Here is a 26,710-nt window from a genome sequence, read left to right on the forward strand (position 1 = left end):
TTTCCATATTTACTTATGAGCAGCTTTCTACAGGTCTGTCTCATAAAATCCAAGTTAAATACTCTAAAGTTGTTTTAAAATGGCAAAGATGTGAAAACGTTAAAGGGGTGTAAGTGTAATGACATGGATAATTATGTGCATTTGTTGAATCTAATGTTACTTGTAAACTAAACAGCAGCATGTTCCTATTTCGTGTTTTATTTCCAGTCAGTATCCTGGGTTTCTCTTGTTGTCTGTTTTTCCCCTTTCTCTTGCCAGTTACCGCACCTATTCCTTTTAGAGTCACTCCCACCAGTATGTATTTTTCCTTTTTGTTAGCTCATGCTTTGTGTTAGTTCTTGTTTTGTCCTGTGCCAGGTTCAGGTCCTGCGTCATCCGTTCTGGATTCCTGGTTTTTAGTTACCTGCCTGGCAGCTTGGGATTTGTTGTAGCTAAATAAAAGTTCCTCTGCTCTTACTCGACCTCCCTTTGCCTCCCAGCAAATGTTCTGGTCCTCGTTTGACGCGCTGCATCGCACGCTCTTGTCAAAACTTTCCAATTTTTAAGAATGATCCCAAATACTTACAGTGCACGCATATTTTATATAAAATGCGTAATCCAAAAGCAGAAAGTGAAATGCTAAAACAAAGCCAGCTTCTTATTTAAAGTAATAAACTTAAATCTGCATTAGCTTCATCTGTGAACTTCATCCTCTCCACCTTGTCTTCACAAGTAAATTATTTTCTGCTGCTGCTAAGTGAAGATATACAAATAAAATTTGATTGATTGATTGAAGCTAATAAAGACCTTTCCTAAGATTTTCTTATGTCAACCTAAACTATAACAGCCTTAAACAATGTACATTTGTTTTGCTGATTTCCTGTGACTAATGCCTTTCTGTGCACATCAGTCTGACTGTAGATAAGAGTTTGATGATGGGAAGAGGTGAGCCCATCTTGTCTTCGAGGATTCATGGTAAATCCTGACATCTGCTCTGAGGAAATGAGTTTTAAGGAAAGGAATGCATGCGTGTGAGAAATTTCGTAGGTGTTTTCCTCATGTAAAGGATGTCTCGCAATGGTCTATAAAGTCCCTCGTAAAAGTACGCACACCATTTAAACTTTTCCACATTTTGTCACGTTACAACCGCAGCCATCGATGCATATTTCACTCGAACCCCTCTGATGCCACGATGTTCCACTTTTGTAAATAATACGTTACGATCTATCAAATACTCTAAGCTCATAGATTTTTCTGCTGCATATATTTCGTTGCAGCCTTTGAGTCATCCTAGAAATGTTGATCTTCTGATTCTTTTCTGAAACAAAACTGACAGAAAGTAATTTGTGTCCTCAAAGAAGTCATCTAATCGATCTGTAAAAATCTTTTTCCAAAATCCTGTGGAACAGCAATGGTTAAAAAAAAACAGATTGGTATTTAGTAAAACGGTGTCTGTCACCTGCTTTAAAAAAAATTATCTTTTCATGTTATTTGAAAATGAGCTGCTGTAAAAAATAAAATAAAATTGCGGGTTTCAAACGTGTGTGAGTGCATTTCTATTTCTTCAATTGCTTTTTTTTCTTCATGCAAGCTTGTGACGTTGGCCTAAGCAGCTGATTTATTGTAGTCTGCGGTGGAAGACGTGAGGGTTTTGGTCTTATTTGGAATTTAAACTGCATGCACTGAAAACAGCATAAAGAAAGAGTTTATTGAGTATACCAAATCCTTCACTATCCTTTAAAATATGCATTTTTTTTATTAACACTGAGAACTTTCAAAATACAGTCTGTTCAAACAAATCCCTGAACAAGACAAGGCAGCGTAGCTCAAACAACTTGCAATTATATAACTTCTGCTATGTACACGGCAAGCTGATAAGCTTTGACAAAATACACAGTTTGTATTAGTCCATTCCGAGCTCTTTGCATGTGGGGTTGACACCTTTAGGAGCGAAGGAAGTGGTAGTCTCTGTGTCGAGGCCAGCTGAGCTCCTCCTCCGACCGCAGGTGTATCTGTAGAACCTTTCCTGGCTCATGCAGCCAATTTCCTTCAGCAGCTTGAGAACATCATGACGAAACTTAACGCCGATGAAGGCATAGACGAAGGGGTTCAGGCAGCAACGCAGAAAGGCCACGTACTGCGTGATGTCGGTGGCAAACAGGAGACCGTTGTCATAGTTGCAGTTCTCTGTTCCTCCGGCTCCTGTGACGATTGTAGTCCAGAAGAGGATGATGTTGTAAGGCATCTGGGAGACCAGGAAGACGATGACAATGGCGAGAATCACTTTGATGGCCCTGTTCCGCTCAAAGCCGCGAGCGTGGCAGAGCGTCTGGATGATGCAGGTGTAGCAGAAGCTCATGATCAGGAGCGGAACGAGGAAACCCAACACGATCTGGCTGGACTGGAAGCCAACTCGGAGCTTATCGTTTTTGGTGGAGAATGGATCGCAGGTGTTGTTGTTGATATTGGTGTACATCATTTCTGGTATGGAGCAGATCAGCGCCATCACCCAGCTGGCAGTGGAGGACAGCTTGCTCAAAAAGACAGCCTTCGAGCGAAGGCCGTGGGTGGAGACGGCCTTGGCGATGGCAAAGTAGCGGTCGATGCTGATGAGTGAGAGGAGGAACATGCTGCTGTAGAAGCTGACCTTGTAGATGGTGTGCATGGCTTTGCACACAAAAAGCCCCAGAATCCACTCTGCCATGGAGTTGGCTGCCCAGAAGGGGAGCGAGAGGGCAAAGAGCAGGTCAGCGAAGGACAAGTTGAGCAGGTACACATCTGTCATGTTCTTGAGGCGCTTGAAGTAGAAGACAGTGGCGATGACCAGCAGGTTCCCAGCCACTCCCAGCAAGCAGATGATGGAGTAGAAGAGCGGCATGAACCAGAGGCGAAACTGCCGGTTTCGCTCTTTGTCGCAAAGCACAGGAAAGTCAGAGTAATCCTGGGACGTAGACGAGTAATCAAAATTGTCCAAGAAGAATGTTGTATTTTCCAGGTACTGAGACGTGGAGGACTGCAACTAAAGAAGAAGAAGAAGAAGAAGAAGTGACATAATGAGCTTTTCAGCAAATCTTACTGGTTTAATGCACATTTAAAAATTCACTTCTTCAGAGGGAATGACACTTACAAAAGGAAACGCAGGGATTAGTGCTGCTGAATCCTTCTGTGTGGATGCAACCTCTACAGGCGCGTCTTAATGCAGGGCCATAAGACAATATTTACACCCTTTTGCACTTTATAGACTGAGTCTAAAATATATTTGAGTGTTATTTCTTTATGTTCGACTCATAGTGGCTTAGAATAATAAGGCAAAAAGAGTTTTCAGAACGATGTACAAATACTGTTATCAAAATCATGTTAATCTACTGCTCCTCTGTACACTTGAGCAGGTTTTCTTGCAGATTTTCACATTTTGGTTCATGCCCCTTATGTGGTCTAGTCATCCATGCTACACAGTTTTTCCTCCAGACATAATGGTTGGAGTTCAGGCCCAAAAGTTCTGTTTTGGTTTCATCAGACCAGAGAATTTTGATTTATTTTTTTTTTCTTGTCCGACATTTTCTAAGAAGCCTTTTTGACAAAATTCAAGCAGGGTGCCATGTTCATCAAGTAGTGTTTCTGTATTCTTCTTCCATCTCCACAAGGAAACACCGGAGCTCCACCTTTGTGATCATTGGGTTCTTGGTTACCTCTCTGATCAAAGACCTTCTTCTGCAGTTACTCGGTTTGTTTGAGCGACCAGATCTTGGAAGGGTGCTGCTAGTTACAAACTTTTATTTTTTTTTTTTTTATTTTTTTTTCAAAATAATGTCGATCTCCTAGGGGTGTTCAATGCTGCTAGAGTTTTGTTTTATTCTGCATCATGTCCAGTCAGATGAATTGTCAACTGGTGGACTTCAATTAAATTGAAAAAGCATCTCAGCGATGATCAGAGGAAATCAAGTGAACTGGAGCTCAGTTTTAAATTCAGTAGCAAAAGGTGTGAAGACTTATGTGAATATTATGCTTGGCTGTCTGAAAACATCCTTGCAATCTGTGGAAAAGGTGACGATGTAGCAATACTTTCTGATGGCATAGTAGTTTCAAATTTAACAGAAAGGTTTGTTTATTTTAATCAAGCAATTCAAAAGATAAGAAAATCAGATACAATAAACACAGAGTGGCATAAGGCAAGGACTGATTCCTGTCCATGGTTTGCAGCCAGTGAAAACCCAAAATTTAGTTACTCAGGTAATTTGATATAACGTCAACAAAAACAACACCATGTGACAAAAACAGTGTTATGTTCTGGCATACGCAATCATGAGGAAGACTTTTGACATAACTGTTCTCCCGTATACAATCACTGGTCGACAAGGGTAAGACAAACAAGAAGTCCATCATGTCCTCATCAACTAGGAAATTTTAGGGCATTTCATAATTCCTTCTGTTGACAAGTTTCATGGAGTTGCTGATTTTATTTTTCAGTAAGAGCATTTGTCCACACCTGCTCACAAAAGTATCAGCACTACTGTGACTGACTGACTGACCAGCAAGAGGAGCATGAGAGGCTCCAGACCAGAAAATATAGACGAACCAACGATTTCTAGCAGAGTTCTCCCACCTTTCTTTACAGCTCAGCAGTGCCACATTCTGATCACCTTTATGCTACGCAGCGTCGAATCAGTAATTCATGCAAAACAAAAGTCTTTGCAAAGTATTGTGTATACTTTACAGTACACTGACATGCTTTTCACTAGGTGAATTAGTACATTTTTGTACACACAGACAACAGGTTTTTTGTCCTGCATAAAAGTTCAATCTTCTTAAGAGGTTGAATCTTGGGTTTTCAATTACTGGAATCATAAATTGACATAAACATTCATTTTCAACAAACTCTACACAACATGTCAGTTTTATTTTGTAAATTGAGGTAAATTAACTCAACAATTATATTTATTGAGATGTACCTGTATATGTTATTGTTATTTAGAGTTTCCCTTACCTTTGTTATATTTATTTCCATCATGGTTATTTGAAGACTTTGGTCACCTGAAAAACACGTTGAGAAAGTTTAGCAGGGTAGTTAGGCGGCCGCTCAGCGTCTAGCACTGCATTTCACCACGACAGATCTTCACACTGAAAGATGTACGTGTGTCTCCTAAGCTTTCAGTCAAAGACACGGTCTCATGTGAACATTATCTGATGACATTTTCAAGAGCATCTCTCTCTGATTTTCCAAATTTTCCCTTAAGTTGGGACTCTCTGTGGTTAGTTCTACTGATTACAGTCAGAATTCTTTGTAAGTACGTAATTCACAGGTTTTCCCTTTTGAAGCAAGTGAGATTATTGGTAGCACTGTTGTTATTAGAAGTTAGCAGCTTTGAGTCCAAGTAAAAAGATCAGTTCTTTTTTTTTTTTTTTCATATAGAAATACATCATCACAAGTAGCTCGGTTTTACTCTTGCAAAAAAATAAATAAATAAACTGCAGGAAACTTCTCATTTTTCAAATGAGGATAACTACAATTAAGAGAAAATTTGCTTATATGTCTTGTATATACATAGCCGTTCTCACATTGCATTTGTACAGGTAGTGGTATTTCACAAATAATACATTGCTCCTCTGTTGGTTCATAAATGAGGATAAAGGGAGTCGGGTTTTGCTCCATTTTATCCAAAATCAATAAAATTAACCATGACAGAACCTAGTCATACATATGTGCAAGGATTTCTGAGTTGTCATGCTTTTTTACAAGCACAGTTTGTGGCTTTAACTCTGACTCCAAAGAATAGCAGCTAGCAGAACAATACCGGCATTAAAAATGACAAGCGATTAACCAGTTTCATCACCGAAAAACAAGAAAAAGTAATCCGAAGGTTGTAAATAACCAATCAAACCCAATCATCCATCACCACAGCTCATGTTAACTGATAAGGTACTTACCACCAACAGCAGGTATATTGACTGAAAGCCACTCACAGTTTGACACTCAGTATCTGTGTTTGATGGTGGTTTCCCTTGTTGATGAAAAAAAAAAGTTGCGTCTCCTCTCACGAGAAATGTTCCTTTCTCGGTACCCTCAAAAATCATGTGAGAACTCGGCTAACCACAAACTCCATTTAGAAAGAGAGCAAAGCACATGCTGCTTTCCATTTAAAAAAAAAGAGATATTTAAAAACACAGCTTAAAGTCTAGTTTAGCCAAAATATGTTTCCCTATAGCCATAAACAGCCTTATGTGACCAAGATGATGCAGAAATTGACCGCTTTGACTCAAGATATTAAAAAAAAATATGAGTGCTGAGCCAGATGACATCTTCACCCAATGACTGTGGAAGCATCTTGTGTGCATTTAATTCAAATTAAAAAAAATAAATAAATAAAAAAAAACATTTTGTGTTGCTTTTGAAAGTTTCTTTTGCCATGATTCATTGTGTTACTCCTGCTTTCATATAAGTTATTACCTGACAAACAGCAGGTGCTCGTATCTTGGTATGAATCATACGCAAATGAAAAACAAACTGCTGTTTAAAGGATGCTAAGACAGAAACCTGCACAGAGCAGAGAGGAGTTTATCTCACAGAGCTCGCAAACAATGCGTTTGTATTTTAAGAAGGAGGTTTGGTGTGGCTGTTCAAAAAAATGTGTTACCGCTATGAGCTACTGTTGTGCATGTGTAATTTTTTTTTCTTTTTTATACCCTGTTTTGCTGCATCTTTTAGTTGTGTTTGTACTGGACAGCAGCAGGAACCATGCATGAATTAACCTTTCGAAACAGACCTGCACAGACTGTTGCACACCTGTGCCTTTGTGGTTTGTGTTTTCTGCTTTCACTTGAGGCAGTTTTAACCACAGCGCAGAAAAAAGGAAAAAAAAAGTTTTAGTGTAGAGCAAACCATTCACATCTAACGCAAATCGTAGATTAAGATTAAGGTAAATCTGATCCCAGCAGCTTCATAACAGGCACAAACGGCTCACGTCTCCAGTCAAGTGTGCGACTTTCCTCGAGGCATCGGTGCTGAATTTTGTTACATGCACAAGTGAGCACACTTTTTGTTCAGTGTTAAAAACAGGAAATCAGAACAAATCCTTTTCATCTAACCAACTTCCCTTACCTGTACTGTGCAAAGGATAAACATACTCTTTGCAAATACCCTGCATGCCACAGCCAGAGACAGATGTAAACCACTGAGCTCCCAGAACCCTTGTTTTCGATCATTTACTGTCTGGGTTAAAAAAAAAAAAGTAGGTTACAACCTTTTTTTTTTAATCATAAGATTATAAGCATCAAAACGCCACAAGAAAAGACATTTAGTTCTTATCACATGAATGAATTAGTCAAATATAACACAAGACAAGCCACAATATGAAATTACGTCATGTTAGTACGAGTATTATGTGCGAGAAATACAATTTTAAAAAATGCTGAAAGCTGTACAGACAGATCATGTGACTGTATCACCATGATTACAAAGTCTGCTGGCTTTACAACAATAAAACCCTTCTTATATTTCCCAACCAATCTTTTTGTATGTTTTTACTGGCATTTTGATGATTTATTGTTGGTGATGAACTCCAAGTCTTTGAGGTTGGAAGGCCTTCCTTTCCATTAGCCTAATTTTTTTAGCTCCCTCCACAGATTCTCTATCAGACTAAAGTCAGGATTCTGGTTGGGCCACTAAAGCTGTTAGTATTTTCTTTCCTATAATCACATTTTCCCCTTATGAATGGGAATTACCTTTTGTAAGATGGGATGAGACAAGAGGATACAAAATGTCACTGATGTGGCACTAAGGCTTGAGGTTTTACCCTGTGACTACGTCAACCATAATGACAGGAGTAACATTGGCGAGAATGGTCCTCTTGCCTTGATGTTGCCTTAACGTTATAAACTACCAAATCTCCATGTTTTGCACACAGCCCTACTTGTGGTCTGTTTTAGGCGCACAATATGTGTACTGTACTGTCTCCTCACGTACTCATAGGCTCCAAAAACAAAGACTTGCAGCTGGAACCATTGGGTCCACATGGACACATGTTGCGTTTATATGCACCCACTGGTTGGACGAACAGGGCACTGCAAATTCCCACAAGTGATGGCATTCTAAATGCTCCAACCCTTTGGTGGAGAGCTGTCTCAAAATGGGTGAGACGTGGATATAGGATGTGGACATAGGAACATAAAATCTTTCTCCATGTCTCCCCAAATTGTGATAACAGCAGTAATATGACCAAGATTAGGATCTGTTGCCTCTGGGCTGTCAAAGTCTCGATGGCATGAACAGATGGCGTTTGTGTCGCTTCAACAGCTGGACACTGTATACCCCACATGCAAAGCAACTGCACAACACAAACCATCTGATCTGTCAAATTCCACCAAGAGCTGGTAATGCTGTGAAATGAAGTTACCCTCTTTGACTGGTGACTTTCAGATATATCTTTGTTGGACGGCTTTGCCTACAGGATTTTCGCTCCACTTACTTTTGCTCTGTTGGCACTTGGTTTAAACCCGTTACAAAATTCCTTCCTTCAGTGTACTTAGCTTACATTTAGTGAAAGCAAGTTCAAGTGGCGTTCAAAGTTGAAATGTTCAGTCCTTGTACACTAAAAGTGAAGAAACCCAAACACAGTATGAGTAGTAACACCTCGTGCAATGATACATGTAGTGGGGGATGGGTGTTGATTGAGGCATGCTTTGCAGCAACAGGAAGCTGTGGATTTTATAGTCAATAAGTTGGCTGAACTTGGCTATGGATTAATATTTTTGAACCCAAAATATGGGATTTTTAAAAGTTTTATTTAAAGTGCAACAACATCAGTTGGGAGGTGTTTGTACCCAACAAGTTGAGGTTCATAATTGCTCACGAAGACAGACTGAGTTCTACACAATATATATTTTAACAATTCCTTAAAATATGATCCCACTATGTTTTAATGAGTAGTATGTATGCCTTAACCGTGGCTTAAGACATACTGCTTGGTCTCTGAGAAGAAAAGGAAAGGTGTGAGGAAGACAATGTCAGACAAAAGAAATACAAAACATGCAATAAAAACAACAAATTAGTAATCAAACCGAAATAAAGGAAAACACATTAGTAAGTTCAATAATCCAAACAAAGCAAATACAACAAATCAGGGGTGTAGAAGTGGAAAGTTCATGTCCAGTTTTACACCCCTTTACAGCAGGGTCAGTCCAATCAGAGTTGCTGATTGCACTGTCCAATCAGCAAGACAAGACAGCGTCCAGAGGGCTGCAGATTTAAAACAGCGTGCAGACTATAACCCGCCCACAGCAGAGCGAGAGCCCATTAATTGTGGGTTCAGGTAAGATAAAATTAGGATCTAAATAGCTGGTAGCTTACTCAGGAGCGGAGACGCAGCCGACCCAAGGAGGGAGCAATTAGCAGGCGGGAACCGCAATAAACTCCAGCTGCAATTAAAAACGTCAGCAGGGCAACAGCACTAAAAACACGGCAGGTGTAGCACCCAAAAACCAATTAAAATCCCAGTCACTGGTTGTAAAATGGCACTAATGATCTCAAATGAGCAGATCAAGAACACGAGGAGCCACCCACAGAGCCGACATGTAGCAGGAGGAACATAGACACAGGCACCTTGGCAGTGTTCTGTCTTACCTGCATTTGATTGATGGTTGTCTGCCCCGCCTATCAATCAGAGGTGCTTTTCTGACTCCATCTGGTGCACAGAGTGGGGAGGGTTGTTTGTAAATCAGCACTCTAAGCTTAGGACGTCTCATAGAGCACCACTCAATCCTTCATTTGGAAATGTAGGGAACATCTGCAAACCAGCCAACCTAAAGCGAAAAGCCAGCCAATGAGAAATTGACCCAGAGGAGCAGCCAAGAGCACTGTGGTAACTCCTGGGGAGCTGCAGAGATCCACAGCTCAGGTGGGAGAATCTGTTGGACAAAATGACTAAAAAGTGTTTTTTATGAGAAAAAAAACAACAACAGGGAAAATGCCTTGGTTGAAAGAAATGCATCGTTGGAATAAATAAACTTTTTGATATTTCAATTTACTCAGACAGATGCACCTGAGGAGCCAACTTGTATTTTAAATATATATTACTAATTCAGACATGTTTTCCAAAACAAAGAGACAGATGCATTTCAGGGTAGAAAAGTTTATTTGTATAAATATGCAAAAATGAAATTCATCTTAAGACCGCATGTTAATAATGAGTGTTCTCACCGTTTTACAACATGAAAATTCACGTTTAAGCAAACCTCGTTACACCATGTACACATTAACTGGACATGTAAAAGATTCCTGCTAAAAACCGCAATACTGATCCAAACAAACACATGTTCTAAGCATACTGCTTTTGATTTGATTGGCAGCCAGCAAACTTTAGAACACTTTAGCATTGTACAGCATCGATGATCAGATGATATATACTTAAAGACGAGCTGGACCTAGAGCACCCAATGCACAAGAATAATAAAAATGCTGATAATAAATTAAAGAGTAACTACTACTAAATGACTACAAACTCCTGAGACAATACTGTTACTGTAATACTGATCCAGAGAGTAAACAAATATTCTCCTGCCAAGGAGATGGTCACTTAGTTTCACTCTTCAACGACATTTTTTATTTTTTTATTTTATTTTTTTTGACCTGCAACATGCAAAACAATAAAAGCAACAATGGTATTACAACACAAAGAACAAAGTTAAACGTAACACTGAGCAGTTTTGTTTGTCTGCCAGACATAGTGCTAGAGATATGTTTCAATATGTGCTGATGAAGGGCTTTGTGTGCACTCTTCCAAAGAAGCCGAAAATATAGTGCCTTCACGTGGGCTTTTGTGGCAAATTGTAGCAGCCATTGATTTTAGACAAGGTCATTGCTTTGTCGACTTAGAGTGCAGATTTATTCATTTATTTATTTATTTTTTAATTATTATTATTATTGTATTCACTGTGTGTCTGCAAGTTTCAGGTTTGTAACCTCAACTGCAGTCTCAGGCTTGTTAAGCAATCAGCCCGTCTGAATGGCTGCTTTTACACGTTGACAACAAACATGAGATTGTGCAATTTCTGTAATCAGAGAGTCAAGCAGATGGAGTGGCAGCCAAGCGGTTTCCACCTTGTTTGCCGCTGAGCTCAGTGGGCTGCCCTCGCCTTGCCGGGTCCCTCTGATGGCTCGCTGGTCGTGGCGTCTTCTGTCTGCGCGGAGGTGGTCTCCGAGCCCGTGTTGCTGTCGCTGGTTCCCTCCTCCATGGCTCCCTCGGGGACGCTCTCCTTGTCCTCTGACGCTCCCTCCTCGCTGCCTGGATGGGCCTCCATCTCCTCTGAAGCTTTTTGCTTTACTGCATTAGAAAAAATAAAATGAATTAAACCTAGCTAATCAATACTTTTCAAATTATTGCATAAGTCACATCTCTTTGGTTACTAAATTAAAAAAAAAGAAACAGTTCTGCACTACAAGGAGCTGGAAAATTGATTTAAGTGGCTTTTTTTTTTCTATGTTCCCTACAGAAACTACTTAAAATAGTAACACCAAATATGAATCCTCATACTTTGCTTCTTTCTGCTGCAAGTAGAGCAGGGCTGAAACAATCAGATTCATTCTGATGAATCACAAGCTACCTTAGCAATCACGAACTAGACTATACGTACTCAAATAAATTTCATTTGCTAAAAGGACAACATATTCAGAAAAGCAATTAAGCCAAATCTGTGCAAAAAAATCTATGCATTTTGCATTTAAGATAGAAAAAAACTTCTTTGTGAATATGTTCGTTCCAAAACTCCTCAAGCGCCACAGTTTTAGCTTCACCTGATTCAAAGTCTGTTAAAAAAAAAAAAAAAAAAAAAAAAGCACTTTTTCCTATCCAATCATTAATCGATTAATTCAAAAAATAATTAACAAGCTGTTCGGATGTTGGTTTTAGAGGTATTTTGAAGCTGCAGCTGCATCCTAATCAAACGTACAAAGGGAATTGAATTAGTTATTTCTTTCATTGTATAGCTAATATTGTAATGCAAAGTTGGCATTTTTAATGGACTTTCAATGCAACTTTTAGAGCAACTTTGCATTAAAAGTGTCATTATTTACCGAATGATACTTCATGACAACTGTCATAAACATTCATAAAGACTTCTTTATGTTCATGACAAGTGTTATGTTTATGACAGTGTCATGTCAGTCTTATGCACACCCCTTCAAATAAAGTGTTACCAAAAGTCTTAATTAAAAAATGTGCAGCATGTGCCTTTTTTTTATTTAATTAGTCAATTTATTGTCAGAATAATCAATAGATTAATCAATAATTAAAATAATCATTAATTGCAGCCCTGAAACAGAGCGTTAACCAGTGGAGAGGTGAAGATGTCAATAGAATAATAACCACTTTTAACCAAGCTCTCCAAACATGATGAAACCACAACCGCATGACAGAATGCGATCAGGGTCAGATGATATCAAAATATAACTTTTTGGTCTGTATGCAACGTGTGAAAGAAATCCAATACTTGATGTCACCATGAACACACTACTACCACGATGAAGCTTGTTGGTGACAGCATCATCCTGTGTGGATGGTTTCGGTCATCTGAGGACAAAAGCAGTTAAAGACTTAAAACTTGAGACGAGGTTTAATCTCCAACAGGACAACGTCCGTAAGCATACAGCCAGAGCTAAGAAGACACTTTGAACTAAGACGATTTCAGTCCCTACATGTGCAAAGCTGCTAGAGACAAACTGCAAAAGTAACTTTCAATTGATTATTGGTAAGGGTAACAAATTTTTAAGGTATCGAGTTTGCACTTCATACCACTTTGTGTTGATCTGTCACGTCAAATCCCAGTAAAATGCACTGCAGTTTCTGGCTGCGACGTGACAAAACCTGAAATTGAAGTAAATTCTTTTTGCAAGGCACTGTGTGTCATTTTGTCCTGCTAAGGAGTGCTGTTTTCAACTATGTGTTGAATGGAAATGAAAACATAAGACTCCTTGTTTACAGGTGCTCCATCCAGAATGAGTCAGTTTGGTATCGCGGTCGCACCATCTCAACTGGGATGTCCACGAATTACTCACAAAGTTGCATAAAGGCTGCGCACCACCACAGAAGCGGCCGCTGCTCACCTGGGGGATCTGCAGCATTCGACTCTGTGTCCTCTCCTTCCTTGCTGCTGCTTTCACTGTGAGAGTTCGGCTGGGACTTTTTGCCATGTGTAGCGCAAACATGTTTTTCCTCCTCTGCCAAGACGCAGGTGGGCGCCTCTCTCCCCCCTCGGTCCCCACCGTCCTTCTCGCGTTCCGCCATCCGCTTACGTGCCGCCTCCTCCGCTGCAGCGATCTCCGCAGAGATCTTCTCCATGTCCACTTCCACCTTCATGCAACACAACTGGACAAAAAAAAAAAAAAAAAAACATGAATGAGAAACGTGTTTGCTGTTGCATGTGGACGCTCTGCACAAAGAAACTGTATACAACGAGATCAATGAAAGTTTAATTTGGATAACTAAAACATGTGTTGCTGCATGTTGTGTCCTCAAGGAGCTCTTTATAGGATAAATGGCGCCACCTGTTGTAAAAGCCAAATGCTGCATTCAGGACTAATGCAGGGCCCTCAAATAATAAATGACAGCAACAGCATTATGAGGACATGTGGATGGAGTTAGCCCCAGCTGTGTAGGACAGACTGACACTGGCGCAGGGCCCAAGCTGCATGCGGCATGCAAACTGAAGCTCGCGTGCAAGTAAGCAATGACCTCATTTAATGTAAAAGATGCCATACCCTTTTGAGCTCATTGTTGAACGACTCTGTGGCTTCAATGAATTTTCTTTTCTTGTCCTGGTGGCGGTCTTCAATCTGAAGCAACTCTGCCTCCAATTTTCTCTGCGAAGCAGGACATCCAGGCGCCACAGTTAATAAAATAATGAGTCAATGAAAGCAAAGCTGTCGCAGACAGAACCCAGAGTTATGCGACGCCGCGGCTTTTTGATCTCACCTGATGCACCATTAGCGACTGGACCTGGCGTTTGAGGACCTGCATGCGGGCGGTGGTGACGACGGACCGCACGTCTGGGACGACGCTCTCGCTCAGGATCTCGCTGATCAGGCGGTGGTTGCGCTGGAAACGAGCAGCAGCTGTGTGTTTCACGGAAAAGCCGTCGTCGTAGTCTGGAGACAACAAACACACCGGGTTGCTGAAGGAAATGCAGGACTCGATCCGTATCAGCGTCCTAGGAAATTACTGATGGTACACTACAGAATGATGCCAGAGTTGCTGTGTCCAAACGGAAGGCGGGATGTTGATCGGTATTTGTAGTGTTTTAGCTGAGAACACGGTCTTCTGCAATTCCCACAATGTGGGGAAGAAAAAAAAAAAACAACCTGAAAATAAATTGCCCTTAACTGCAGTAGCAAAAACCCACATTAAAATGCTAAAAAAAAAGAAATCCCAAACTTTTAATTGGAGCATATTAACTCAGTAATGTGCTAAAGATAGTCCAAAGTCGTCTTTTATATTATCTTCCTTCTAGCTTTTTTCCACAAGTTTTTAATAGGATTTTGAACGCTAGTTGAAAATGGAAGACGGTTGATTTTGGAGTTTAAATGATTTCTGTGTTATTGAGTCATAAGTTTTAAATCGATACCGGGCTGGAAGACCCGATAATGACCCATTTTCAGTTAATTAGTAGATCCCATCAGATTTTCTTTCAAATGTCCTGCTACTTCAAGAGCTGATGACGCCTTGTGGTCTATCAACGTTCCCAAAGACGCTGTTTGATCAAAACAACTCATGGCATCACACATCCTCTACTATGCTTCACGATGGGCATAAGTTGCTTTTTCATATACAGTATTTATCATTTGTTTCATTATCCTCCAAGGAAATGACTAACAGCTCATTATCACTCTGATGAGCTTTAAAAAAATTCATTGATTATTTTCTAGAAATTCTTTTGGCATTCATTACAGAAGAAGGGATTTTAACAAAACAAAATATTTCTCAGTGGCAGATTTTTACAATATGTATCTTTTTAGCCCTATATTGTTTTCTTCTTATGTTGTTTGATGTGAAATTTTGCTACTGCAAGAAAAACGTAAGGTGTCTGAACATTCACTGGGCATCCCAATAAATATATGTGCTGTTATATAGAAACACTTTAAAGGGAAATGACCTATTATTGTTGCTGCAGTAGGATTAGGAGTTAATTACGGGTCACTGTGTGGAGACAAATGTTTAAGATACACTCTAGTTTTAATTTATCAGCAGCTGCTCCTTATCCCAAAACTGTCCTCAGATCATAAGCCAGCAGTCTAAACAATTAAGGCACGTGATTATTTATGAAAAAAAAAAAATCCCTAATAACTCGCTGACCTAATTACATATTTAATCTAAATACACATTAAACAACTTAAATAGATTTTTCTATTTTAGCTTTGGCTCGTGAGTCAAATGGATTTGTAGCTCACTTTACTGCCTTTCCCGGTACACAGTAAGCTTTCTAATAGTTTTTGGCAATTGCTTTGACTAATTATGAAACCTTGTTTTCAAGCCAAACCTCTTAACATACACTACCTGAACATGCAATTACAAGTCAGAGAGTTCGTTTCAGGACCAGAATTTTCTCTCTAGGTTTCAGGGGGAAAAGACTGAACATCTGGGGTTCATTGCTTCTATACGTCATGTTTTGATGCAACGTCAAGCATAAAATATCCATTCTGAGAGACAAATGACACAACAAAGGAAAGCATTTCACTGCATTTGTCAAGACAAGCAAAAATAATGTCAAAGATGAAAAAGCAGCGAATGAACGCAGTGAACGCTATGTACTTTAAAGCAATCGTGAAAAATCCTCAGATTTGTGGCACTTTAAAATGATTAAATTTGTGACGTGGAAAACCTTTTCAGACCCCTTCAACAGAAACACTAAATTATGGTAACCGTTGGTGTTTTAACGACCTTCTAACATATTTCCAAGTTAATCTGAGGAGTACTCTGCATGTATATAAATGTTACAACACGGCTGAGCACTTGCATCATCACATTATATTACCAATGTGTTGATAGCTTTGGATTTTGAAGGCCTTAATTACGCACTGTGTTGTAGCTTTGTTTGGTTCGCTGGTAACCGCCCAGTGTTGTTGCTGCTGCTGTGCAACAACTGTGCAAATGTGAAGCTCTGACAACAACAAAGTAGAAACGAGTCGCACATGCCAAGATGAAAACTTCAAAGAGCACATATAGGAGCTCTCCCGCCACAACAGGAAACATTCAAGAGGGGTGACAGGTTCTAAAGGTATTGTGCGGGAATTAAGCTTGTCTCTGGTTCACAAATCCGGCAGAGGTACGTCTCAATAACACGTGGGAAACTCACTCAACATCATCCCTCATCGTGTCCTCATTTTTTCCCCACCTCAGTCTGCTGGAAGCGTTCAAGGTGTTAGTAAAAGCAGAAACATTTAAATGTCTGAGATTAATGATCGAGTTACACCCAAGACAAAGCTACAAAACAACAATTTACCTGACTGCCCGTATGAGCTTTTGAAAACGTTACAACCTGTTTCGATGGTTAAAGTAAAAAAAAAAAACGCAAAACAAAAAAGAGAAAAAGAAAGAGAGGGAGAGAGAAGTTGTTTATGGAAAGAGATTAGGAGCGGATTATCATAAAGGGTTTTATTAATAAAACATAATCTGTGACTATGTTGCCACCCGGAGAGCTAAACCTTATTTAATTATTGCCATACGTGCAGCTTGTTCAGTACGTGACCCGCTGGGATGTCGGCTTTAACTTTTTTTAATGGTCTGGGGTGTTTCTAAATAGCAGCTGTTTTATCTGTAGTTTTCCTGCACATCATTAACTTCTACTGTAACCCAGCCCGACCCCAGACAAGCATCATTTCCTGGAGGTGGGTGTAACTCAAATGTCTTATGCTGTCTAGATCTATGTGTGTGTGCGCATGTGTGTGTGTGTGTGTGTGTGTGCGCGCGCGTGTGTATCAGACTTTATGACAACAGACAAAAGAATGTAAATTTGGTAATCATGTCTAAACCGATCTCAAGAATGTAAACGCTGGTGCAAAACTAAAACAAAATTTGTCTTCATTCGCAACTTGAAGGAAAAAACATTTCATTTCAAAGGTAGAATTACATAAACTGAGGATGGATGTAGCAGCGTAGGAGGGGAGAAAGAGACTTTCAGGGAGTGGAGGCTTGTAAATCTGTGTGGTCGGGCTGCAATAATTACAGCTCTGTCACCGTGCCCCAAAACCTCGGGCAACAAAGCATTTAACTGAGTGGCCTTACCGTCTGGATCCTCTGCTGGCTGGATGCTCATATAAGGCTCGCCCTTGTCCAGTCTGGACTGCCTCTGGCGACTCTCCTCCTCCAGAGCAGCCTCGGCCCGGCTTTTTGCGTTGACGTACGCCAGGTACGCTGGTGAGTTGTGATAGGCTTTCATGCTCTCGTTATACTCAATCTACAGCGGAAAAGATGACAGGAATGACACCGGAAAAGCAAAAAAAAAAAAATTTTAAAAAAATAACAAAAAAAAAAGCAAGCAGACTCAACATGTGGTTGGTTGTTTCAATCAGCAAAGAATAAACAAGAAAAGAGGTTTTACTCATGACTGGTAGAAAGAAGGAGCGACGTCTGGGGTGACCCGCAACCTTCGGGGACACAGCTACTTGTCACCCACCAACCCCATACACACCCCTCTGTAAAACAACCAACCTTCTCTGCTTCGTAGTCATTCAAATAATCCTGTTTCTCCTCATCAGTGAGGTCCCTCCACATTCCACCGATTATCTTCCCAATTTCCCATAGCTTCAGATCAGGATTGGAGGCTTTTACTTGATCCCAAACCTGGTGATGAGAACCAGACATGGGTGTGGGGTTGGGCTGGGTTGGAGGGGCTATGGGTGGTTATCTCTTTGCAGAGAGGTCACAAACCAGAGGAGGCCGTGTGCTTTAAGTTCCAGATCCAAAGCGGATAAATCCCACTAGGATGTTGACACTCCTACCTAAATCTCTGGCTTCAAATCTTACCTTGCTTAACAACTTTAAACATCTGAAACAAAGGTGCATCTAACTGAGTTTACAGGATATCTAAAGAAAATAAAACGAGCCTGTCAGTAGCACACAAAATGATGATTTTTAAAAAAAAAACAAAAATAGTGATTTTAAAGAGTGTACACACCTTCCGACTGTATCTCATGTAGGGCATCAGCGGCTTATCGGGTGGTTTTGGGGGCTTTGGGATGTTTATTCCAGAGGAATTCTTATAAAACAGAAACAAAGAGCGATTTTGAATTATTCAAGCTTTTAGCGCAATAAGATGAAGTGTTCAAACATGACTTGTATCTCTGAACTGGACTTGTCATGCACTATAATGCCCTCCCCCCCCACTCTGCTACCTACTGCTGATCAGCTGGCTGTAAAGAGGCGACTACACTTTTGCCATGTTCACAAGGAGACCTGGAATACGTTAAATCACCTTCCAAACTCTGGATTTCTACCCTGACAACCAAACGTAATCGCTTTTCGACCATTTGTGAATAACAGCCTCGACAATTATCCTCTGAAGCTTTGATGATTCTCCTATTGTTGCTGAAAATATGAAATGTCACATTTTTTAAATTATCCTGCAGAAACTTAAAACAGAGAAGAATGGAGCAAATGTGAGGCGTGGGCTTATTAAACCCACATGTGACGCAGAAAGAGCAATGTAATTTTGACAGTCAAACCTCGACACCAGCATGTTGTTGTTTCAAGTCGGCCAACTCAGAGCGTGACTCACAACAAGGATGAACCTCGCAGAGAAATCTGCACCATCTGTATTTAGTTGAAATGTAGATCAAATGCGAGGAGGAGCATTTGATCCTCCTCAAAGGATCAAATGCTTTGAGGAGCATTTAGGTGGAAAGGTAACAACTTTTGGGAAAAACAGCTCCAGGAAAGTATTTTCTTACAGGTTCTTAAGAGTTGGCGGTGTATCCCCTCTGATAGAATAACGGCTAGATGAAGGGGTGGTGATTGCAGTTCGAGGCAAAACTAAAGTGTATTTGGTGGCTCAAAGCTGATATGGAAGATCTCCAAAGAGTCTCTCGACACAGAAGAGGCCTTAAAAACTGTAAATTTGTCATTAGAAATTGAGCTGCTGTGCTGAATTGCTGCAGCATTTTCACCCAAGCGTCATATTTAATGTAGAGCTCAGAAAATAGTGTCATTTTTGGTGAGAAAACGTCTGGAAAAGTGCCCCGATATGACCTCTGCTGTGAGTTTCGCCTTGTGAATTTATTGAAAAAGTGCAGCGGCATCTCCGACAGACGAGGACACTAAAGATCTAACCATTCAGAGATCTTTCACGCTACAATCGTTTTTGACTACCTGTTGAATTTGCTTCAGAATATTAAAACGTCACTGCAAGGTTTAAAAAAAATATACGTTTTTTGATGTAGAGTTTGCACTGCAAGATCAATGAATCTGGTTGTGATGACTGAATCTTTTCACATATTTGGTGCCTTTGTTGTTTTTGTTTAACATTACAGAAAGAAGAATTAGTAAGAATTTCATTAGAAGAAACATTATAATATATAATATGAAATGATAATCATTCCCAGATGAATCCTCTTTATACGCGGGCTGGTTACTAGTTTAAAAACTGCTAAATTATTCCGTCATACTATTTCAATTACAATGGGATGTCTAAGACCTATGTTTTCACTGGTTGCTGCACACTATCCATCAGCTGCCTGAAATAAATGTGCCGCTTTCCTTCATTTACAAGAAACACAAATCCTGTTATTTTCAAGTCTATGTATTCATATGAAAACAACAAATAAATGTTTGGGTTTTTTTTAAAAAAGCATTATTCTACTAGTAATAATTAATATGTTAGATTATTTTAGCAGGATTTAACTGTTGATTTCCTTTGTTATAATTTAAAACTATTTGATAGTAATATGCATTTTGTTTGTGCCTAAACTCATAGTATATGCAAAATAATTTTATACTAGGCCATGCCTGTTAATGGGATTTTGTTAAAACTGTAGTGAACATCACTTAATCTGTTCAATTAAGTTTTCTTATAATTCACAACAAAGTCGCCTCAGTGCACTTTTAGAAGACATGCACATCTTTAACAGTTGAAGGTTGTGCAGAAATCAGGGAACTGGGCTGCTTATGAGAAATAAAAAAAGAAAAAAGAAAAAAAAAATCTAATTTAAACTGAGATTAGCCCATAGCGAGACATAATGCCATTATCAAAGTCAGCTAACCACCACTTGCATGCAGCAACTAAATTATTGCTCAGCAGCTAGAGCCATGTTGAGCAGCAAGTCTGCAATGCCATGGCAACACTGAAGGCATGGGTTATTTAAGATGGCTGTCAGAAATGCAGAATTAGAAAAGAAGGTGGGATCTGAATGGACACAGATGGACTGTTTTACTGCAGGTTTGACTGTGGCATGACGCATATTTCCAGTTCAGTCTCAGAAATGAAATAAGGCAGACATCTCACACGAATTGCCTGGCAGCATTTTACTTTTAAGCAGATGTGTTAAAAAAAAATAAATAAAAATCTTTCCTTCTCATTGGATCAGAACAAAACCAAAATGCTGACATTCTAATGATGTTTGTAAAGTCTCCTGCATTATTTGGTTTAATTACTAATCAAAGTTTCACTGGAAAATAACTGATGACAGGTATGAGCTTTCCAACTGATTAATGTACCGAGTCACAATGTTTTCACTTGGCTCATATTCATACCGTTACCCGACTGTTGCTGCTTTGGCTCCCTCCCAGTCTGTAGTTGTTGTAGGCCAGATGACTGTATGGGTTGTACCCCACAAACCCGGGTGTGTTGGGCATTTGCTGATGGAAACAAATAAGACATAAATATGAATGAGAAATGACATAACACAGCCAGTGGGAGGATTTAACACAAAAACAAACAAAAAGAAAAAAACAGCCCATTACATAAAAAAAGAAATGAAAGAAGCGATTTTATGGTGGTTTGGGGGGTTAAGTAAGTAGAAAAGATGCAAAACAAACTTTCATTAATAATACAAGGAAAACAATTGCCATGAGAAGATGTTTATCATTAGTGTGTGTGTTTAAAGATGTAACTTTACCATGTGGTACTCATATTAGTTAGAGCGACCTGTATACTTACAGTCGTTGGGGCAGGAGGAGGCGGGGGGGCATAGGATGGTCTCTCTGTTGTGAATTAAAAAATACACAAAAACCAGGAAAGGCTCAATAATTGGGACTGTAGTGACTCCATATTGTCTCGTAAAGGTGGTCTCTATCAGTTACAATTATTTCTAATTACTTACTAGACATTTTTGCAGCGAGCGAGACGGTGGTTTCAGTCAATTCCAGTCATTGAATCTGAAACGCGCAAGTTTGACATCATGACAACAATTTATATTGTACAGATGATGTGACATAAGATAGTGATAGATGTTTATAAAAGAAAAAGCACAAAAGTTACATTCATACTGGGTTATGAAGACACAGACATTACTATAAATTTCAACATGTTAGCACATGCTTTTTCTTTCTCTTTCTTTATGCAATTTCAGACAAAGCAATGCCAGGTTGGGACAAATATGTTACCAACAAGAGCTACTCGCCTGCAACCTTTAGATGCATCCCTTCCGCAACATACACGAATCAATGGCTGAATGCCCTCATTGGCATGTTTTCTCCTTTTCTACTTTATCAAAATATCCTGTACTGTCTCAGGTAAATCACGATCACACAAAATGTTTCAGTTTTCCTGCTACTTTTAAATAATGATTCAAGCTACTGTGTTCTAACTTTAATCTGGTCAATACAATAAATTCCTTCCTCTTTCCTCTATGAGTAACGCTTTTCTTTACTGGTGGAATCAGAATGTCATTAATGAGGAAATTCAAGCATATTGGAGAAGGGATGCAACAAAAGTTGCAGAATGGTAGCTGGACTTAGGTATCCCCGAGTCACATTCTCCAGAAAATATTCCTACTAAAACTGATTTTTTTTAGCACACCAGACTCACAATGTTTGATTATTTCTGAAATGATCTCTTCAAGTTTGCTCATAATATTAGTAAAGCATTGTTTTACAGCTGCTACTACATGTATGCAGCATGATGTCCAGAATATAATGGTCGTTCTAGGCCAGAAAAGCTTTGGAATGCTCTTTTTTATGTCTTATTTAATTACAGGTTGTTGTTTTGTTTTTTTGTTTTTTTAAGAGAAATCAGAATTAGCTAATATTGGTATCATGAGGTCTGAGTCTGAGTTTAGGTAATTCAGTATCTCATGTTTAAGCACATTTCTGTAGGAGACCTAATGAATGTGTCCTAATATCTTTTTTAAGTACATTTTATCACTCGACTAAACATACAAAAAAAATACAAGATGTTGTGTTGGGTGACTTTTTATATTTAATAGGTTCTAAATGTCACCCTAAAATAAACAAGCAAAAGCTCACCAAGACATGGTTGGAAGTAAGGATTCATTTAGTGTTCATTAAATTTAAAGAAATTGAAACTGTGATGATTAATTGGTCTTGGGCTGACCATCTCCCCCATCCCAAATTTCGGATCCCCCACCTCCTAATCCGTCAAAAGAAACGCTACGCCCCTGTGATAGTGAATCAGCGTTGCTGACAGCGTAACATCGTCTCGGACTTAAATGTTTAAATTGTGAATGTATTGGAATGCTTGCTATTGTGAAACAGTGTAATGTTGACTGGTTTTCATTGTTCTCAAAACGGACTAGCTGGGAGTTAGCTATCACGCTAACGTTAGCCAGTAACCGACAATAGCTAATGAAGGAATTTCTAGTTAGCTACTCAAAAACAAACGCCGGCTACATGTTCATTGAGGGGCTTCTTTATTATGTATACTTTGGATTTATTGTGATTATAATTGTGCCACGTTTAATGAAGCTAATCAGCTAACATTAGCGCTAACTAGCTAATAGGTTAGCCACCTCAATGAAAAGAAAAGGACACCTCCAGACACGGTAACAGCATGCAGCGTCAAGTCGAACCGTCCACAGACACGTAAACTAACTCAAATTCAAGTGGAGGCAAAAAAAAAAAAATGCCAGCTTGCTGCAATGACAGCCGGAAAACTCACCACTACAACCTTCAGCCCCCCACCACTATGTTGTGGGTTTCACGGAGGGGGCTAACCATCTAGCTGAGAAGGGAAAGAAAACATCCCCCACAATAAACGAATGAAATGGGGTCCTCTCCTATGATTGCTGCAGAATCCTCCAGAATGCACCCCCTCCCTAGCTCTCTCGTGAGAACACCCGTGCCTCGGCTCGACGATTATGGCAATCGCCCTAAACTCAAAGTATTGTAGCTCTCTCTTGTTAATGTAACTGCAAATGGACATATTTTCTTCTTGGACATAGCCTTTCAGTCAAAACATTAAGGAATGTATCGATAGCTTGTTTGTTAGAATATTTGTCTTGTGATTTCTGCACAGAAAACTACGATCTGCAACAACCATATTCATGTACAATGAATAGATTGAAAGTCACTGAGAAAGTTCATTTATATTTTTATCTTTTTAAAATTTCTTGTATATAGTCTGTTGCAGTTGTATTACAGCTAATGAAAACCTTGCCATCATGCTTTCTAACAATTAGAATTAAAGTTTAATGAAGAAAAGACTTTAGAACAGTTATGTCAACCTTCTGACATGTACATGTAAACTTTATAATTAGTAGGTCCAGGGCCCTTTGGCACAATTTACTGCACTAATGCAGTTTTGCAATATAAATTCATTTTGGCATTGCAATTGATTTCTTTCCAGATCAATACCGGAAACACGTAAATCAATATTGAATCAGATCAATATTGAATAAAATTGTGACCAAAGAACTGATTTGAATTGTGAGATTCTTAATAACACCCAGCCCTAGTTTGCAAGGAAGCCCATTTTGCTTTAATAGTGACCACTTCTGTCTCTGTTGTTGGGTCTAGTGCTCATGTTCCTTTGATCTGACTCCATTGTTTCTCTATGGAGGTTAGGTCAGGCTTTTTTTTATTGGTCCATTATACCACAACAATAAAATCAGATACTGTATTGGTATTTTGGGGAGTATGGGCAGGTCGCCAGCACCTGCTGGAAAATTGAATCACCATCTCCATAAAGCTTGTCTGCAGTATGAAGTTGCTTATTATTTCCTGGTAGACTCCTTTGCTAACTTTGAGCTTGATAAAACACAGCTGACCACCATTCCGTTCTTAAGCAGCTTGACTTTTCTGCCTCTGCATTCTTTCTTGATTTGCAAAAAGCCCCGTCCTTTTTCTCTTTAGCTCAGGTAAGATGCTTCTGACATGATCTGGTTCAGGTTTGGTTTAACTCAAGGAATGCTGGTATAATAGCCAATGTCCCTGGATACATCTGGGACACCACATAAATAAAGTCCTGACCAAATTCCCGTCCTCCTGACATCATACTGCCTCCCCCATGATTTATCATGGGAATATTGTGCTTGCTTATTTCCTTTAAATAAATAAGAGTTCTTAAGTTGAAACTGGAAGAAGCAAACAATGCAATAAAAAAAAAACTAACATGGTTTAAAAATATCCAAACACAGTTGGATACTCTGCATAGTTCTTGAGTCTTCCCTTAATAGTAATCTCCCAAACAGAGTGACTTTTTAAAAATATTTTGAAGCATATCTAAGTCTTTAGCTTTTTGACTGTGTCAACATTATTAGGAAATTTTATTCAGCGGTTTACTGGAGTGCTCTGATTATCTGGAGCCAATTGCACCAGCTAAATGAGCTTGATGCACCCATGCGTCTGTGTGGTGACTCTCGAAACTGTGCCTCCAGCTGCAGTTCGACTGACCTTTGTTTTACATTTCTTGCCTGTCCCTGTTGATTGTGCAAGTTTTTCTACCATATTTTTCCATTAGTGTCCGTTGATAAAATACTCTTGGAACAGCTCGCTTCTTTAGCAATATCCCTTTGTGACTTGCCCTCTCTATGGAAGGTTTTCCATGACTCACACTGTCTGCTGGAAAATTGTCCAGTCAGCAGTCTTCGCCATGATTGTGTAAGCTATAAAATGGCCATGACATAACATTTCTTGATTGAGGCTTTTTTTAATTGTTCTAATGTGATACTTACTTAATGTTTTTTACAAGCTAAATATTTGATGTCAATCAAGCCACAATTGTAAGAACATAAGAAGTAACCCTTTAAACATTTCACACTGTTCATAATTAATTTGTATGTTGTATAAGTTTCCCTTTTTGAGGTGAATTTCTGAATGAACTATTCATTGATGTTCTCTCTTACTGAGATGCACCTGAACACAATTACTTGTGTCAGCATATTAGGCATGACATTATGGATGCTTCACAGGCCATAAGCTTTTGAGACCTATTTGCTGCTCCCTTGTTGCTCCAACTGAAATACTTTGCATTCTTGTTCGCATTGTGTGAGAGCTGCCCAGGTCAACAGTTATAGTTGTGAGTTGCCTAAAAATAACAGTGCTAAGCCCGCAGGATTTAGCCTATATCTCAGTCCGTTCAACCTGAATAGCATTTGTTTGGGGTCTTTTAATTGACTGTGTTCATTATGACCCCATTTCTTTCTGTTTACTCTGCACGCCTACAAGAGCTCCTTTTAATTCTGCTTGACCTGCACCCTAATGATGCTGATGTGATTTTTCTCTCCAGGTGTGGTGCTCAGAGAACTGCGCGCAAAAGGCAGGCGGCTAAGTCCACAGTAGGAATGTCCGGCCCTTGTACAGTATACTGTCAAACACCTGCAGCGAAGTACATCTGGAGGTGGGGGAGGAGGTCACATGCTTCCTATAAGCTAAGCACACTAGCTCTCATAATGGGCCTCTTGGGCTCAGCTGTGGGATTGTGGATGCCCAGGGGCAGCTGTGACATTTTGAACCAGCCCGATGGAGATGTTGCCCCAAAGCAGTTTCAGGCCCGGTTCTTAAGCCCATAGAGCTCTCCAAAATAGACTCAGGCAGTGGAACTAAGCAGACTTGAAAGTTTACTCTGGTAGTGGATGGTGGAGTGATATTTTTAGAAGCTGCTACCCTCAGATTATTGTCAGGTGTCTTTAGAGAGCTCTTCCTTCCATTGCTGCCTTGAGCAGTATCAGCAGCCTGTCTGTTTAATTGACTTTCACATTGGATTCGGTGTGAACCAAGGTTATCAAGGCAGGAAGAAAGAACATGTCAGACGACGAAACAATCAGAAGTGTAGTAACTAGTTTTGTTTTAAGTATGTTAAAGCAAAAATTATACTCATTTTCGAGTATAATTTTTGGTACTCCACCCATCTCTGGAAATTATTCTTCTTTTATGCTTACCTTTATAAAATTTTAAAAAGTTCAGAAGTTGTCTGGAAATGCTTTCTCTCACTTTTGATCAAGAGACAAAAGCTTAACCGTTTTTTTTGTCGCTGATGTGAAAAAAGTAAGAGAACTCTTCCACATGTTGCTTATCATAACATTAGATGGCTGAGACGTGCATGCAGAAACAGACCCTGCTATTTGGCACCTGGAAGCTTTTATTCAAAAGGGGTTTTTTTTCTGTTCCTTTTTGGCACAGGATCTTATATCTGCTTTATGTTAATTTAGACATCAAAAATGAGGAGTGCTCCTTTGACTTCTCTAACAGTTCACATGTGAACATTTTGAAATATATTTATGTTTTAACTTGAGATGTGCCGATCAGGTTTTTTCCTGCCGATACCGATCACCCATGAGGGCCGATCACCGATACCG

The 26,710-nt window shown here is 39.5% G+C and overlaps 2 protein-coding genes across 8 annotated transcripts; both read right to left on the bottom strand.

The window, feature by feature from the left end:
* Positions 1-1,657: 1,657 nt before the first annotated feature.
* On the bottom strand, positions 1,658-9,663 carry ccr7 (chemokine (C-C motif) receptor 7). 6 transcript variants are annotated; one of them, XM_007567302.2, is made up of 3 exons: positions 9,596-9,663; positions 4,964-5,010; positions 1,658-2,998 (listed from the first exon to the last, which is right to left on the bottom strand). In XM_007567302.2, the coding sequence occupies exons 2-3, from the start codon at positions 4,985-4,987 to the stop codon at positions 1,883-1,885; spliced, it is 1,140 nt and encodes a 379-aa protein (XP_007567364.1). In that variant the 5' UTR covers positions 4,988-5,010; positions 9,596-9,663; the 3' UTR covers positions 1,658-1,882. The 6 variants fall into 6 exon arrangements, with proteins under 6 accessions (XP_007567364.1, XP_016534757.1, XP_016534755.1 ...); XM_016679271.1 differs by lacking the exon at positions 9,596-9,663 and adding an exon at positions 9,323-9,540 and having other exon boundaries at positions 1,658-2,992; XM_016679269.1 differs by lacking the exon at positions 9,596-9,663 and adding an exon at positions 9,323-9,539.
* Positions 9,664-10,087: 424 nt separating this feature from the next.
* LOC103148500 (SWI/SNF-related matrix-associated actin-dependent regulator of chromatin subfamily E member 1) lies at positions 10,088-23,302 on the bottom strand. 2 transcript variants are annotated; one of them, XM_007567303.2, is made up of 11 exons: positions 23,074-23,297; positions 21,278-21,332; positions 21,115-21,158; positions 20,709-20,813; positions 18,139-18,219; positions 17,673-17,804; positions 17,247-17,418; positions 13,941-14,113; positions 13,727-13,828; positions 13,073-13,334; positions 10,088-11,294 (listed from the first exon to the last, which is right to left on the bottom strand). In XM_007567303.2, exons 2-11 carry the CDS (start codon positions 21,282-21,284, stop codon positions 11,089-11,091), a joined length of 1,284 nt encoding a protein of 427 aa, XP_007567365.1. In that variant the 5' UTR covers positions 21,285-21,332; positions 23,074-23,297; the 3' UTR covers positions 10,088-11,088. The 2 variants fall into 2 exon arrangements, with proteins under 2 accessions (XP_007567365.1, XP_016534754.1); XM_016679268.1 differs by lacking the exon at positions 17,673-17,804 and having other exon boundaries at positions 23,074-23,302.
* Positions 23,303-26,710: the final 3,408 nt, after the last annotated feature.

This window comes from Poecilia formosa, unplaced genomic scaffold, assembly GCF_000485575.1.
Source record: "Poecilia formosa unplaced genomic scaffold, Poecilia_formosa-5.1.2 Scaffold206, whole genome shotgun sequence".
In the NCBI taxonomy this organism is placed as follows: Eukaryota; Metazoa; Chordata; class Actinopteri; order Cyprinodontiformes; family Poeciliidae; genus Poecilia; species Poecilia formosa.

What these genes read in the sequence shown, in the direction of transcription:
- ccr7 (XM_007567300.2), bottom strand. Translation starts at nt 7,121, where the DNA reads ATGCAGGGTATTTGCAAAGAGTATGTTTATCCTTTGCACAGTACAG. An exon ending in TTATCCTTTGCACAGTACAG is followed by an intron (nt 5,011 to 7,075) that starts GTAAGGGAAGTT and finishes CGTGTTTTTCAG; the next exon opens with GTGACCAAAGTCTTCAAATA. An exon ending in TGGAAATAAATATAACAAAG is followed by an intron (nt 2,999 to 4,963) that starts GTAAGGGAAACT and finishes CTTCTTCTTTAG; the next exon opens with TTGCAGTCCTCCACGTCTCA.
- LOC103148500 (XM_007567303.2), bottom strand. An exon ending in GCAGCAACAGTCGGGTAACG is followed by an intron (nt 18,220 to 20,708) that starts GTATGAATATGA and finishes CTGTTTTATAAG; the next exon opens with AATTCCTCTGGAATAAACAT. An exon ending in AGTCGCTAATGGTGCATCAG is followed by an intron (nt 13,829 to 13,940) that starts GTGAGATCAAAA and finishes CCTGCTTCGCAG; the next exon opens with AGAAAATTGGAGGCAGAGTT.